This window comes from Cupressus sempervirens, chromosome 6 (genome assembly GCF_028749045.1).
Source record: "Cupressus sempervirens isolate cs-2001-9-10 chromosome 6, ASM2874904v1, whole genome shotgun sequence".
Taxonomy (NCBI): Eukaryota; Viridiplantae; Streptophyta; class Pinopsida; order Cupressales; family Cupressaceae; genus Cupressus; species Cupressus sempervirens.
The window spans coordinates 14,112,020-14,129,606 of record NC_143123.1 but is presented as its reverse complement, the minus strand read 5'-3'; the positions used below and the strand labels follow the sequence as shown (position 1 = coordinate 14,129,606).

At 34.4% G+C, this 17,587-nt stretch overlaps 1 protein-coding gene across 6 annotated transcripts; it reads left to right on the top strand.

The window, feature by feature from the left end:
* The first annotated feature begins 6,798 nt into the window (after window positions 1-6,798).
* On the top strand, window positions 6,799-17,214 carry LOC149550807 (uncharacterized). Of its 6 annotated transcripts, none has more exons than XR_016352612.1 (4): window positions 6,799-7,307; window positions 7,511-7,612; window positions 16,263-16,470; window positions 16,621-16,757. XR_016352612.1 is itself a non-coding variant. In XM_089786369.1 (4 exons), exons 2-4 carry the CDS (start codon window positions 7,584-7,586, stop codon window positions 16,878-16,880), a joined length of 357 nt encoding a protein of 118 aa, XP_089642495.1. In that variant the 5' UTR covers window positions 6,814-7,307; window positions 7,495-7,583; the 3' UTR covers window positions 16,881-17,214. The 6 variants fall into 6 exon arrangements, 1 of the variants encoding a protein (XP_089642495.1); XR_016352611.1 differs by having other exon boundaries at window positions 16,259-16,470; XR_016352613.1 differs by having other exon boundaries at window positions 16,259-16,330; window positions 16,621-16,685.
* The last annotated feature ends 373 nt before the right edge of the window (window positions 17,215-17,587 follow it).

Sequence of the window (17,587 nt, the reverse complement as noted above, 5' to 3'; positions counted from 1 at the left end):
ATTTTTTCAAGAATTTTGGGAGATTATTAAACTTAAGTTTTAGAAAGCATCCTAAAATCCCACTTAAACAAACAAATGCTCAAGTCTTTGAATGCTACATCTTTTGCTCTCATACCAAAGATTGATTGAGCCAATAGTTTGGATCAATTCAAGCCTATTGCTTTATGTAATTTTACAAAATTATCACCAAATTGATTTTTGATACGCTCAAGCCTCTTTTGGATACTTTGATCTCTAAGGAGCATGGAGGATTTGTTGGTGTTAGATAGATTCTTGATGGTGTTGTAATTGTAATGGAATTTATCCACTCTATGGCCACTTCCAAGGAAAAGGTCATGTTTATCAAGCTAGATTTGGAAAAAGCTTATGATCGGGGAAGGTGGGACTTATTGAGTAGAATTATTTTGGCTTTTGAATTTGATACAAAATGGGTAGATTGGATTCTTAGTTGTGTGACTTCTCCCTCCTTTTTTTCTTATTAATGGAGAAACTATAGAGTTATTTTCTTCTTCTTGAGGATTTCAGCAAGGGGACCCTCTATCTCCTTACCTCTTTATCATTATGGTGGAGGGCCTTGGAAAATTTATTAAATTTTAGCTTAGACAAGGGCTCATCCATGGGTAGAAATAAAATAATAATCTCCCATTGTATTCTCATCTTCAATTTGTGGATGACACTAGACTGATGGTTGTGACTACTATCAGTGAGGCAGGAAATTTTAGAAGGGCCTTAAACACCTATCTAAAAGCTTCTAGGTAGAAAATCAATGAAGATAAGTCTTCCATTTATTTATTTAATACTCCTCGGCCTATTCAGAATAGGATTGCTAGGATTCTCATATCTTAGATTAGTTATCTTCCTTTGATGTATTAGGTAGTTCCCTTGGCTCTGGGAACCCAACAAAAGGATTATTGGCAGAACCTTTTGGACAAGTTATGGATTAGGGTTAGCCATTGGACTTACAAGTGGCTTTCTTCTACTAGGAGAGTTATTCTCCTTAAGACAATGGTTTAGGCTCTTCTTATTTAAAGGTGTTTTTTGCATATTCCCCGTATTTTTGTTATAATAGAATTTGATGCTTTGTCTCAACACTTTCTTTGGTCAGACAACCTTCTCTCTTCTAAGTGGAGTTTAGTCAATTTGGAAACTGTCTACTTTCCAAAGTTCACAGGGGGTCTCTGTCTCATGTGTATGGCTCTTTTTGTCAAGGCTCTAGCGGCTAAATTATACTGGAGGTGGTGCAATTTTCAGGATCAGGATTGGGCCAAGATTCTTGCCCAAAAGTACTTTCTAGGAGTGGACTATTAGGATATCCCAAGACTAGATTTGGTTGGGAAAGGCTCTTTCATTTGCGACACTAAAAAAAGGAGATCATCTTACTAAGGATGGCCTTTTCTAGATATGTAATAGGGGATCGTGTGCTTTTTTTTGGAAGGATTCCTGGGATGGTCATCCTACCATTCTCTGTAGTCATCCCCATCTTCAACCTCTTTGCCATATTTTTATAGATGTAGAGTGGAATAAGGTGGAACACTTTAAGAATGTCAAAAGGTGTGGATTGGTGGATGTGACTTGCTGGAAAGACCCACATAAGTGGCCTTTAGGTGGTTCCATGGAAATTTGGGATGATCTTACTAATATCTTCATGGGTAGGCTTTACAATTCTACTAGAGACAAGGATATTATTGTTTGGGGTCTAACTCCTAAAGGAAAGTTCAGTGTTGCCCAAGTATATGCTTGATTAAATAGACAATGACATGGATTAGTGGAAATGCTCTGGTGGAAGATGGTTTGTAATAGCTTTTCTTTTCCTAAGTGTAATTTTCTCTTATGGTTAGTGGCCTCTTATGGTTAGTGGCCCAAAAGAAATGTCTTACATGGGATAACCTTCGAAAGAGAGGATTTCAAGGGTCTTCTCTTTGTTCCCTTTATATGCATGACAAAGGAGTGTTTCACACTTGTTTTTTCTCTATCCCTTCTCTAAATAGATATGGCACAAGTTGTGGGAGGCATGGCATCATGGGTGCATCCATGTTGCATCTCTTATTGAATTTTGGGAAAGACTTTTGTAGAAGCTAGGCAATTTAGAAGACATCTTTGAGAGTATTATGATCTTGATGGATTTCTAAGGAGGAATGATCTTATTGATATCAATTTATATGAAATCCTTTTCATGTGGTACAAAAATTGTATGGGTCACAATTTTTTTAGGTTAGATTGGATAGAGTGCTTCTTTCTATCGATTGGAACACCTCCCTTCATGTGTTCCCAAGGATTGTTTCTGATCAATATATGCTTCTTTTCAATTGGATGAGCTGAAGATCCAATAGAAAAAAAAATCCTTCTAGTATGAGACCGTGTGGCACTCTCATCCCCAATTTAGAGTTTGTGTTACTCAGTGGTGGAGCATAGGGGTCCAAGGCGCTACCATGCTTCAAATAACTAGAAAACCTAAAAATATTAGAAGGGAGGTTGTGGGATGGAATAGGTCATGATTTAGAGACTATTTCAAGTAGAAGAAGGAAATAGAAGAAAAGTTAGAAGAGATCCAAGAGAGAATGGAAAGGGGGGGCTCTCCATTATTACCCATGAGGAGGAACAAGAATGGTGTGGGAGATGGAAGCTAGTCATAGGGAGAGATGAGTTTTTTTGGAAGCAGAGACTCAGGGTTCAATGGCTTACTGAGAGAGATAGGAATATGAATTTCTTCCATAGGTTTCCTTTTAAACATAAGAAGAGGAACACCATTAACAAACTCCACGATGATAACAATGTCGAACTTACTAATGAGAAGGAGATTAGGGTTTGGAGTACAATGTACTTCCAGGAGATTTATAAATCTCCTCCAGCACAGGTGGATCCTAATGTTGAACAAGTTCTGGTAGATTTCATCAACCCAATGGTTGATGATAAGATGAATCAATAGTTGAATAGAAGAGTTACTGAAGAGGGGGTTAGGGAGGCAATTTTTTCTATGAGAGAATATAAAGCCCCAAGACCGAATGGATTTCCCCAGCCTTCTTTCAGGAATTCCAGGATATCATCAAGTATGATCTAGTAGCTCATGATTTTATCAAGACTAGCAGAATCCTCAAAGAACTCAACCTTTTTATATTTCTAAATTCTTTTCATTAAAATATCTTTAAATATATCAATTTTTTATAAGTTCAAATTTTCAAATATGTTAAGAGATTAGTTATAAATTTTAATTTATACATTCAATAGAGTGATTTAGATTCAGATATTTATATTTCAATATTCAATTTTTTTTGAAGTAGTTGTAGTTCATAATAGATCTGACACATCCAATGCTATTACTATTCAATAGCCAAAATAATAGTTGTATCGTCTTAAAATGGAAGCACTTCCATGTTAAGAGTGTTTAGCCCTCTAAGTAAGTGGTTTAGGGTCATGTCAAGCGCCTTAGATGAGTTTTTGACTTGGATCTGGCTTTTTCCCCTGTTTTGCCCCCTTTTCCACTTTCTTTTTGAACTTTTCTAGCATTCTGGACTAAAATCTTGAGATTCTTGACTTTTGGGTCAAGGATGACTTTTTAGGTCAAGGTTGACCTCTACCCTGACCTAGGTCAAGGATGACCTTGACCCTGACCTAGGGCAAGGTCAACCTCGTCCCTTACTCTAGGTCCAAATTTCAAGGTTCCATGATTTTCAGATGTCGAGATTTGAAAAGAATTGTTTTCCTGCTTCTGGGTCAGTTGTTTTGGTCTCCGAGATGGTAAACTCTTATATTGCATTTAATCTTGGTCTATTTATAGGGCTTAAGGTTAATTGGGATTTAATAATCCTATGTCAGCCTTCTCTAGAAGTTTGTGCCCATATCTCTATATAAGGGAGCCTTCCTCTCTCATTTTACCTAACCATTATCTTGCACATCCACCTATTATGAAGTTTACACTCACAAGTTCTATGAAGTGAAGATCTACTATCCATCAAGCATTCAAGCATTCAAGCCTTCAAGAGTTCAAGCATTCAAATTTATCAAGGATATCCACTAGTAGCCGTTGAAGGATTCAAGCTCTATGGATCCCTCTTGTTGAAGATTCATCCATTTCCATTCAAGCCTCTTCCTAATTCAAGATCCATTCAATATTGGTGTTGAAGATCTAATGCCATTGATTTGAGACATCTTACATACATTTCTACATTCATTTGGAGCAGCCATACTTGTGGATTCAAGGATTCAAATCCTCCACAAGGATTTCAACATAAGCAAGGTGAATAGTTTCATTTACTTTGTTCATACTTATTTCAATTACATCTCAAGGTTGATTCCTAACTAGGGTTTGACTAAGACAAACCCCCCATACAACAAACAAAATCCTTTTTCTTGCAGGTATAGGTGTGGAACAACAAATTGAAGTTCAGATTTGGATACCCTTTTCGGCAAACTTCTGAGATCCTTAAACAGAATTTTCATTGGAGCAATGCAAGTCAAGGTCGACTTTTGGGTCAAGGTCGACTTTCTAGGGTCAAGGTCGACCTACCCTCAGAAAAGAAAAATATTTATGGGTTTTGAAGATCTCAAATTTTTGGTTCAAGTTTGTGAAAATTGACAATTTTTTAAATTGTTTGACAGAGTTTTCAACCGATTCTTTTTTGGAGGTAAGTACCTTTTATTTTCTTCATTTCAATATTAGTCATCTAGATTTACTTTCCATATCATAAGAATCTATATGTATGTGTAAAATATGAGCTTAGGGTCTCTTTCATATGCATTATTTTAAACCCTATTCATCATCCATATTTTATCCTATACAATAGTTATAAAAATGACAACTTTTTAAAACTTAGATACCATTTTTATATTTATTTTTTATGTATACTAATTATTTTTAAATAAGATACATCTTCAAACCATCTATATAATTTTATTTCAATAAAAATACTGGTAATTTTTATATCTTCACAACAACAAATAAATGGTCTTGATTCATCCATTTACTCCTGGTCTAGCTATATTGATTAATCAACAGTTCTCTTATTTTTATAAATGAAAGAATTACACATGTATTCTAACTAGCCACCTACACTAAGGAAGAAATTAAGCTTGAAAAAATAAGTTAACTTTAACTATTTAACACTTTTAGCCTAGGAATCAAGTCTTAGTGTGTGATATTTAAGTGATGGCCCAATTGAGAAACAATTTTATGACGGAGGAGGGGTTTTGGTAGAAGGTGGGTGAAATAAAACCACTCTTAAAACTTTTTTTGGTGTGAAATGCTACATCCAACTAAGAAGAAATAAGGAAGGATAAGAATGAGACTACGGTGTGGGAGTTACTAAAGAACCACTTGCCTACATTTAAGATGTAGCTAAAGAACCTCACAATGAACATCAAATGCAAGTAGCAAGAGAAGAAGCCAAAAGTGGAGTAAGACTTGAAGGAATATTGGGTCAATGGACCTTTGGAAAAAAACCAAGAAACAATAGTCTTAATTTACTTGTCTTTTGCTTTTCTATCGAGTACCATTAATAATATTTCAGTTGGGTGATTGTAATGACTCTTTTTGTTGGTTGTAGGACATAATAACCTAAACAAAATATCCTAGTCATAATAGCCCAAGAACAAAATAATCCAGGGTCATAAAATACCCTGTGGATATAGTGTCTGAGGTTATTTTGGTTGGGTTATTATGTCCAGATACTCTTTTTTTTGTATTTGCCAAGGCTTGGGTAGTTTAGCATGTGTGCTCTAAGGATCATTTTGATTGAGATACACAAATTTTAGGTTATAATTTCGGTTAGTGATGAGAGATATTTTGAGAACTTAGTTCTTTTGGTTTAGTGGATCTTGATACGATACATGTTTTGTAGGACATGCCCTATGTTGTTGTGAACTCTATATTTTTCCATTATTAATAAAATAACAATATTTTACCAATACAAAATAAATAATAATAATGATAGTAAGATTTTTTCAATAAAATAGATGTTACTTAAATCTTTAAAAGTTGTTATATTCTTATTAGGATTCAATTGTGCAGTTTTTAGAGTCAAATTCATTGACTCATTTTTTATGAGTAGTGGTTCGCATGAACTCATTTCTCATAAGAATGAATGAAATACTTAGCACTCATTCCATCTAATCCATGAAAAGGAAACTCCATTGTTGAGCGCAATCAAATTGAACTAGTACTACTAGGGATGACTGACCTTTTCCAAATTCCTTGTACTTTATCCATATAGAATAAACACCATCTAAATACAATGAATAGTAAATGTTTTATTCATTCTCATTAAAAATAAAAAATAAGTCAACGGGCCCTTGGTCTACTAGTGAAGTTGAATGGCTCACAAAGAGCCCACCAGGGATCAAGTCTTGGTGAGTGCAAGGCCCATAGACATCATAAGAGATGAGGTTGGGATCGTGCCCCAGGCGAATTTGGCAGCATGGATGCTCCTCAGTCCTTGGCTCTTAACTGAAGAGGTGTTCAATATTCAAGCACGTGTGGGCCCGTATCGGGTACCTAAAACTATTAATGGTGACCTTCGCTGGTTGGTAGCTCGCAGGCTTCGTGCCTCGCTGAGCTACCTCGCAAGTCTGAACCCTCCATCAAAAAACAGGAAAAAATCGTCATCACCCCTCCTCTTCAAAAAAAAAAAGCCAATAAATTGATTAAAAAAAACTACATATATAGCAATATCTCTTTTGAATTGCTATGGAAATATCTTTACCTATAATTCTTTGAAAGTGATCTTTATGGAATGAGAGTCATGCCTAACTATCCCTCTGCCACGTCTCCGAGCACATTGTCTACGCGTCATTCTGCATTTTAACCTCGTAAAAAGACGACTCGTATCGATATAACAATAATAATAATAATAATGAAAATTGTACACAACCTGTACACTGGATTAATTTTGCTTTTAGGGATTTTGCCTACGAGGTAGAATAGCCTGTGTCTCTCTGTGTGCCCTATTTCCATGGCTGTTCGAAGTGGCTTTCTTCCAAGCTTGCACTGTTTGTTATGAAAGGAGAGCAGGATGTATCGGAACTGTGAATGCAATTTCTATTTTTTATTCTTTATGCTCTATTATAATTAAAATTCTTTCATTGTTACTCAAATGACTGGGAAACAGTAAATGGATTTTAGCAGTGACATTGTGTTACTTCTTTTATCTGAGGAAGGGCGAGCCTTCGAGCAATATTACTTCCAGTTTCATGCGGCTTAGTCGCGTGCTATGTATTGAAATGCAAACCCTTTCATTTTAGGGCAATGGCTGTTAGTCCTCCATTCCTTTTACCATCGTTATTGGAGATATTTTGCAGTTTATCTGATTCCTAAGGTAATTTCTAATAGGCCCATTTTTTGGTAATTGTATTCTTGAAGTAAAATGTAGATCGCAGAGATGATAAATTATTTTGTCTCGACATTATTTTTAAGTTTAATTCAATTTTGAAAAATTTACTCCTGAAAACGGAAATTTCATTTGTGTATGGTTTTTATTTATTTCTGTTTAAAAAATTTGACAGGACCTATCGTATACAGGGCCTCAATTGCGATGTTTTTCGGTTTTTTAACGCTACGGCGATACTGTAAAGAGGAGAAACTCCCATGAAGCATGACTGGCACAGCGTACACGAGTGACAGGTAAGGATTTTTGTGAATCCTTACTTAGGCTATGAAGCTTATGAGTGTCTAAACAAGTTCATCCTCTTTTCCATTCATCATTCATGCCGTGCGTGTATCATTTTCTACGCTCTCAATAGTAGCAAATTTGAAGAAAATGCTGCGCTTAGGGAATTAAACAGGCACTAAAATGACTCGATAGATTTTTGCTGTTACATTCTTTCTTTTTCTAAAGAAAGAAGAGCTGTATATATTTGGTCATCTCTCTGAGATGAATCAAAAGTTCATTTGATGTCTAACCATATGGACATTTGAGATTAGTACTACAGGTATGCGGGGATTAACATTTTTCTTAAAACATCAAATAACAGAATTTGAAATGATCAAACCATCGTAAATTAAGGGTGACCAAATTTTAGGTCTGAATTTGTTGTAATTGACAGTTCTATTTAAACGTCAAATGGAAGGCATTGAAATGATCGAACTTTTCATTTGATAGGTAGGGTGACTGTCAAATTCTAGGTCTGTTTGGATGTGAAAGCTGCTACAAAATATAGCTGAGTGCGTGTATGCCGTTCTGTATATCATGTTTGACTAGAAGTTTGAATTCTTAAATATCTATGTACGCACACGCATACATAATGCAAAGGATAAGTATGTACCTATGTGTATGCACGTATATATATATGTATGTATATAGATATGTTTATGTATAAAATGCTATTTATAAAATTTAGATGTTACAAATTTACAAACTATGGAAAAAGTATAAAATAAATCTTTTATTTGCACAAATTAATAGACAACAGCTCAACCAAAACATTAGTTCCTGAAGTTTAGGCGCAGTGACCTACAACAATTCCTTTTCCTTGCCACATTGTACAAATTCCCATCACCATTTCTCCGACTATTTTACTCCCATTTTTAAATCCTCACTCCCACTCTGCCATGGATATCGTTTTACTCATGACAGTTGCGGTTCTATAGAGACCTCATTTTTGGTCATTTTCATCGGAAAATTTAGTCGCAGGTTTGTCCTTGGTTATCACAAATCTTGCAGATTTATATTGCATTCGGTGGGGATTTTAAGCTCCGATCTACATTGTGGCAGTCTGCAAACATGGTAGATTATGCGTCACATTTTTACTCATTTCCTTTCTGTTTGTTAAAGGGATATTGCAGATATGATTAGTTAAAACCACCTTAATTGTGTTAATTTTTTCCCTGTTTATCAAAATGATATTGCAGATCTGATTAGTTTTTAAAAACCTTAATTGTATTTTAATTAACAAAAATCCATTCGTTCAAAATCATAGTTCAAAATATTGTTATTGGCAACTTATTGCCAAGGGAAAAAAAATGATGTCGGAAAATGTCATAGATAAGTCAGAAACTTCTTGGGAAAATATCAAGAACTTAAGATCGTTTTTGTCAATCCTGATGAAACCTTCTTTCTCCGCTTTGCCCTTTCTTTCCTCTCCAAATCTGATTTTCCAATCGAAATTATGTGTATTTCCCTTTTCTAGGCTATCGGGCAATAAGGTTTCTATATATCGCGATAAAGTAGAGAAATATCACTGATATGTTACCAAGTTTTCTGTGATATTTTGAAACTTCTCTGTGATGACTTATCTGAGATAAGTTGACGTTACTTCTCGGGAGCCCAAAAATATTGCAATAAATAGATTTATCACAGATATATCTGAGATATTTTGAACTATGGTTCAAATAATAAGATCCATGCAAAATTAAGTCCTGCCTAATATTATTACTCAGTTTTCACACCTCTTTTGAGACATTCTGTCAAACAGTTCTGTTCTTATCTATGCTTCCCTTTTGAGTACATGTTTACTGGGACAGTCGCAATGACACATTTGAACAAAGCTGTCTTGAATGAATGTACTTCCTAGATATCGTTTGGTAAGTAGTGTATATGTATGCATTGTGCATACATATCTACACACGTGTATACTAGCACTTGCACACCAATGAGGTGCAATGGTTATGCCTATAGCAAGACATGATTTGGGTAATATATTGGAGGGCTAATAATGATTTTATTTTTTAAAGAGTAACAGCAAAGGAATATTTTGTCTGGTCAACAAGACAAAATCCAACACATGATGTTATATAATAGCTTTCAAGATATATGTCAGTGAAGTACAAGGATATTTAAGAAACATGGGTATGCCAGTGCTCACAAAAAAACCCACTGGAAGAACCTCTATGATAATGCTAAAAATGATGGCATGAAAGAAGAAGAGCAAGGCCGACTTGGAATTCAAACTCGCTGTACATTTTCGCAACCACAAATTTGATACTTTTTGAAGTTCAAATTCAAAATTTTGTATGAACTCGGAAAATGCCTCTGTACTAGAGAAATATACTGCATTACACAATATAAAAGAGAATAGCAAAAAAACAAGGCCTTGGCTGCTTTGAAGAAAAATCTTCTCATGTAATTCATGGAACAAAGTCTTCATTTTTGCTTTTGTGGGGAGTCACTTGTCTTAAAGGTAGAATGTGGTGACTTTGATGGATATCTCTTTTCCAAATTCTCTGGCTTCTTGCCATCTTTGTATCCTATGAGGTTGTCCTACCATGAAAAAAAGGCATCTATAAACGCATTTATATTTATAAGAAAATTGTGGAAAGCGAAGTACATACAGCTGTGAAACCAAAAATATGTATATACAATGCTGCAACTTTGACAACTACTATCATAATTGATGCATACCACTTTTATATTAAAATTAGTAGCAAACCTATACAAAATGCTGTGCTTAGATAATTAAAAGGTACTAAAGTGACTTGATAATTGTTTTCTGTTACATTCTTTATTTTTTTCTAAAGAAATAATAGCTGCATATATTTGATCGTCATAATGACACTTTTATATTAAAATTAGTAGCAAACTTAAACAAAATGCGGTGGTTAGGGAATTAAAATGTACTAAAGTGACTTGATAATTGTTTTCTGTTACATTCTTTTTTTCCTAAAGAAATAATAGTTGCATATATTTGGTAGTCATAATGACATGAATTGGATAAGTTCATTAATGATCCAATCATATAGACATATGAGATTAGTACTACAGGTATGTGGGAATCAACATTTCTCTTAAAACATCAAATGCAAAGGCATTGAAAGGACCAAAGTTCAAATCATCATAAAATTTTCATATGAAAGGTAAGAGTGACCATCAAATTCTAGGTCGATTTCTGGGTGAAAGCTGCTACAAAATACGGCACTGTTATATACAATATGTTTGACAAGAATTTTCAATTCTTGTGTGTGTGTATGTGCGCGCGCGCACGCACATTTACATATGCAAAGTATATTCGTATGTATATGTATATTTGTATGTATGTTTGTATATGTATATTTGTATATATGTATGTATATGCATATTTGTATGTATGTCTACACATACATGTATGGAGATATGCACACACACAGACACACATATAAGATCTTATATTGAATTATTCATAAGGCACAACACTTGGTGAAGGTTTTGCAAATGGGGTTGCAAGCAGAGTGGGTTTAAATGTGGAGGAAACTCCGTAGTTAAGCACGCTCAAGCTGGAGTAGTATTGGGATGGGTGACCTCCCAGGAAGTCCCAGTGCTTCACCTCTGTGAGCATCACCTAGATCCAATGAGTGTTAAGTGTTCCATTCATTCTCACGAGAGATCGGTGAACCACTACTCATCAAATATGGGTCAATCAGTTTGACTAAAAATTCACACAATTAAATCATGATAGCAATATCACAATTTGACTTGTGGAAAATATCTCCGACTTATCAATTGATGAGCTCAAGGGGCTTTCTAATGAATGGTTCATAAGGCACAACACTTGGTGGAAGTTTTGCAAATGGGGTTGCAAGCAGAGTGGGTTTAACCATGGAGGAAACTCCATAGTTAAGTGTGCTCGTGCTGGAGTAGGATTGGGATGGGTGACCTCTCGGGAAGTCCTGGTGCTTCACCTCTACAAGCATCACCTAGATACAATGAGTGCGACGTGTTCCATTCATTCTCATGAGAGATGGGTTCAGTGAACCAGTACTCATGAAATATGGGTCAATCAGTTATATCCTAATAGCAATATCACAATTTGACTTGTCGAAAATATCTCCTACTTATCAATATATTTTGGTAATTAACAATTTTCTCAAAACCTTAAATGGAAGGCATTAAAATAACAAAACCGTCATAAAATTGTCATATGATAGGTAGGGGTGACTATCAAATTCTAGGCTTGTTTCCTGGTGAAAGTGCTACCAAATATAGCTCAGTTCATGTACACCGTTCTATGCAATATATTTGACTAGAAATTTGAATTCTTAAATATATATCTATGCATATGTAGATATGTAGATTATGTATATATATACATACATACATATATATACAGACATATGTAAAGGATATAAGTATGGATATATATGCATCATGTATGTATGTGTATGCACAATTTTTTCTTTGATTGATAATGGGCCAAAGCCTAGATTATTTGTTATTTATTATTATTTTTTATTTGTTGAAATTAATTATTATTATGTGTTAAGCTCGAGTAGACTCGAACACAAGACCTCCCAGATAAGAGACTCAGAATATCACCATGGTGTTGTAGGCTCTAACTGTGTATGCACAAATATAAAAATATATATATGTATGCATATATTTCTATGCATATATATATGTATATGTGATGCATATATTTATATATGTCTGTATATGTATGTATATGTGAATGTATATGCTTATGTGTACGTCTATATATGTATGTGTGAATATATATATATGTATGTATGTATGTTTGTGGATATGTATATATGTGTATGCATCTCTCTCTCTCTCTCTCTCTCTCTCTCTCTCTCTATCTATTTATCTATATATAGTTTCATATCTGTGGAGACCTTAACAAATCCATTCTGAACATATTCTGCAATGATGGCATTTCATGAAACCACAATTTCTTGAGGCATTGTACCGAGTACACCATATTGCTTCCACATTTTGCATGCATGTCTGCTAGGGAATTGAAATAACCAGTCATAAAAGTTTCTTATGATAGGTAGGGGTGACTAACAAATTCTAGGCTCATTTCCTGGTGAAAGCTGCTACAAAATATGTGCATGTACACCATTCTATACATATGTTCGACTGGAAATTTGAATTCTTTAATATATATTTATGGACATGTACATATGCGAAGTGTAACTATACATAAACACACATGTATACATATGCAAAGGATATTAGTATGTGTATATGTATGTATGCATATGTGTATATATATGTATGTATGTATCTGTATGTATATATATGCATGCATATGTGTGTGTGTGTGTATGTATGTTTACGTATGTATCTGTATATATCATCGCATTCCATGAGATGAGACCTATCTTAATGTATTCTGTCAAACAGTTCACTTGCTTTGTCTATGCTTTCCTTTCACATACATGTCTACCATGGCAGTTACAATGACACATTTGGAACGTGCTGTCTAGAAGGTGTCCATGCACTCCAAGCTATCTAGAATGGAATTACATCTTGTATTACTTGTTTAATTGGCATAACACAGTTGTGTGTGTCTATGTGTGTGTGTGTGTGTACATATATACATACATATACCACAAGCTGTCTAGAATGACTGTACGTCATATATATTGCTTGGTAATTGATGTATATGTGTGCATACATATCTACACACACATACAAGCACTTGCACCCCAATGAGGTGCAATGATAATGCTGATAGCAAGATATGCTTTGGGTATTATGTTGAATGGATAATAATAGATAAACAAAACAAAAAAAGTAACAATAAAGGAATATATTGTATGCTCTGACAAAATAAAATCCAATGCATAAAGTTATATAATAGCTGTCAAAGATATATGTCACTGAAGTGCAAGGATATTTTAAAAAATTGGCATGCCAGTATTCACAAAAAGCCCACTCGAAAAACCTCTACAATAACCCTACAAATGAGGCATCATAGAAGAAAAGCAAGGTCATCGTGGAATTTGAACTCACTTATTTTGACAGCCACAAATTCGATACTTTCAAGGATCAAAACCAATTTTTCTTACAAAGTGGGAAATACCACTGTATTACGATTGCTTCCACATTTTGCATGCATGTCTACTAGGGCATTGAAATAACCAAACAGTCCTAAAATTTTCATATGATACATAAGGGTGACTGTCAAATTCTAGGCTTGTTTCCTGGTGAAAGCTGCTTCAAAATATAGCCGAGTGCATGTAGACCGTTACATACATATGTTTGACTAGAAATTTGAATCCTTAAATATATATTTATGTACATGTACATATGCAAAGTATGATATGGTTATCAGGATTTAACTGTGTATTTTTTGAGGCAAACTCATTGACCCATATTTCATGAGTAGTGGTTTACACAAACCCATCTCTGATGGCAATGAATGGAATACTTAGCACAATTTGAATTCTGTGGAAAGTTTCTCCTACTTATCATATGCAAAGTGTATATAAACACACATATGTAAAGGATATTAGTATGTGTATATATATATATGAATGTGTGTGTATATATATGTATGTATGTAGATATGTATATATATGCATGCATATGTGTATGTAATATATATGTATGTATACATATATATGTATGTATGTAGATATGTATATATATGCATGCATATGTGTATGTATATATATGTATATTTGAGTGTGTGTGTGTGTGTGTGTATCTGGTAATGGCTATCTAGCAAACTAAAACATAGAAAATATAAAGAGAGTTTGAAAAATAAAGTAAGTGTACCCCTTGGTAAGATATGCTTTTTAGTTTGCTGTTTGGATGTTTGTGTGTCTAGACATACATATATCTGAAGGCCTTATCAACAAATCCATTCTGAACATATTCTGCAATGATGGCATTTCATGAGACCACAATCCTATTTCATATTGCTTCCATATTTTGCATCCTTTATGCTTCTGGTGGATGCCCGTGCTCTGTTCTATAACTCCAATTTTAGCACAGGCAGGAAAATGCTGGGAAAGGTGATGAAATTTGTCTTTACATCTGTCAATTCCATTTCCTTTAAATTTATTAAAGGCTTATCGACAAATGTGTTTCATGCATATCATGAAATCATCGCGTTCCATGAGATGACACCTATTTTAATGTATTCTGTCAAACAGTTCATCTGCCTTATCTATGCTTCCCTTTTGCATACATGTTTACCATGGCAGTCACAATGACACATATGGAAAAAGCTGTCTAGAAGGTGTCCGTGCACTCCAAGCTACCTAGAATTGAATTACATCTTGTATTTCTTGTGTAATTGGTAAAATGCAGGTGTGTGTGTGTACATATATACATACATATACCCAAGCTGTCTAAAATGAATGAACATTCCTATAGATTGCTTGGTAATTGGTGTATATGTGTGCATACATATCAACACACGTATACAAGCACTTGCATCCCAATGAGGAGCAATGGTTACGCTAATAGCAAGATATGCTTTGGGTAATATGTTGGAGGGCTAATACAAACAAACAAAAAACAAAAAGTAACAATAAAGGAATATATTGTATGCGCCAATAAAATAAAATCCAATGCATAAAGTTATATGATAGAGATATATGTCACTGAAGTGCAAGGATATATTAAAAAAGGAGCATACCAGTATTCACAAAAAACCCACTGGAAAAACCTCTTCAATAACCCAACAAATGAGGAATGGCAGAAGAAAAGCAGGGTCATCATGGAATTTGAACTCGCTCATTTTGACAACCACAAATTCGATACTTCTGAGGATCAAAATTCAATTTTTCCTACAAAATTGGATATATATATATGAACTTTTGAGGATCAAAATCCAATTTTTCTTACAAAGTTGGAAATATGTATATATATAGAGAGAGAAAAATATACTGTATTACACTATATAAAAGAGAACTTAACAAACAAGAACTGGGCTCCATTTATAATCATTCTTTAACATCTAAAAACACTAAATTTAGAGAGTGCAAAAGTAAATAGATATTGACCATTAAAATTACTTCATTCATTTTGCCGCAACTATTAAGATATATATTTCTATATATATAATTAAATATGGTTTTCTAGAAAAATTGTCATCCACATTGTTAGTTTTATTTCTATTATAAATTATTTGTAAGATATTGTTGTAATCTATAATTATTCTTAAGATATATAATTTCATACAATTTCTAATCATTTTTACTGCAAAATAAATTTTAAATCAAGCACTAATAGGGATAAAAGTGCATGATCTACATTTCTTTAGAGGTTAGTATTTGCTGCATGAACTGATTCTCATCTAGCAGCGATCACTCATTTCTTACTTCTGATCAGCAAAACAAAAGTCTCACTTAATGATTTGAAGATATGATAAGTTTTCTTTGAAGTTTAGATTGTATGGACGGGAATTAAAGTTTTCTGTAGTTCACTACTGCATCATGTCTGAGGTAGGCGTGTCTCTGCTGACTGACTGAGATCTATTAATGTTCATGTTCATTGATCATCGATATAAACAATCTGTTGAAATATCTATGTAAAATAAATGTCTGTTTCTCTGTAAAGTTTGTTTCTGTTCAAGAATTTGAATACTTTATTTGAATTGTTGAATGATCTTGGTAAAGGAAGCTTTTGTTTGGGCACTGTCAAAGCGAGCCTGACATCCTCATCATACTACATGCTATCACAGTTTGCAGGTTAGTTTACCTTGTAAGACCGATTGGTCCAGGTACCTTACCATATGAAGAAAATTGGTCCTATCGGATTGGTGACATGGCATGTTTAGCCTTGCACCATTGTAGTTTTTGAAGATTCATTTCACTTCTGAAGCAAATTGGTACCTTTATCCCTTTAGAAAATTGGATTTGTTACTGCATTGGATTAAATACATCTTGGTTTGTTCTCAATAGTTGTTCCATTACAGAGTTACATATGCTAGTGTGTGCTGAACCATTTGAGTGAATGGCTTGCCTTGGTGTTGTTGCAGCTGCGTTCCCTAACCTTATAAAACAGTACACACCTGCAACGAGTCTCTTACACCCTCAACAAGCAGAAGAAATGAGTCTGGATCCATTTGAAAGTGCATTTAACAAGTCTCTTACACCTCCCAACTCACCTCTTCCATCCCCTACACATTCAACAGCTGCATGGAAGAAGGGTTTAAAGGAGTCCTCTAGGAACGAGAAGGGCAATATTTCTAGTGATGGTGAGGATTACGACGCCCTGGGTACTCCATCATCCCAGTAGGAGCTCAAACAACCTGCTAATCTTCCTGACATTGCCGAAGCCAATGAAGCTGCTGCCAAAGATTTCGAAAATGGTGAAGAAGGAAATGAGAATGTGGACGTTGAAGTAGCCAAAGATCATTCTCAAGACCTTGACAAAACAGAGATATTCACATATGTATATCTTTCATTTGTATATTTTTCCCTTTATTACAATAGGCCTGGTAAACTTGTAACATGCTTGAGCCGAATGAGAAGCCTAAAAACACAGAAATTGAAGAAACATCCACTTTTATGTAAGGACTCAACTTTATGTGTGATATATTTGGAAGCGTAACTTTTGAGAAGAATCAAAACTCGTAATAATCTTCCACTTTAAATATCTCCTTTGCCCTATTTTCTTCCTGCAACAAGCCTGCTTTTATGAGGTCATAACTTAATGAAAACATCCTTTACAGTTGATTAACTTAAATGACTTGATAGTTTTCCATCATCCAGGTTTGGATACTAAAAGCTTCATCTTCTCAAGAATTAATTTCATTTATCTGTCTTTAAATCTATGTATGTCATCTTTCAATAGATGTGTTCCTAAATTTGTTGAGGATTAATTCCTTAGCGATGGTATGCATGACTGTATTCCTCCACTTTTAACACAGGATGCTTCACTTTAACTTGTTGCCTTTGGTAACATTCAGTCTGAAAATACAAAGTTATATGAATATTTACATT

What these genes read in the sequence shown, in the direction of transcription:
- LOC149550807 (XM_089786369.1), top strand. Translation starts at nt 7,584, where the DNA reads ATGACTGGCACAGCGTACACGAGTGACAG. An exon ending in ACAGCGTACACGAGTGACAG is followed by an intron (nt 7,613 to 16,262) that starts GTAAGGATTTTT and finishes TGGTAAAGGAAG; the next exon opens with CTTTTGTTTGGGCACTGTCA. An exon ending in CATGCTATCACAGTTTGCAG is followed by an intron (nt 16,331 to 16,620) that starts GTTAGTTTACCT and finishes GTGTTGTTGCAG; the next exon opens with CTGCGTTCCCTAACCTTATA.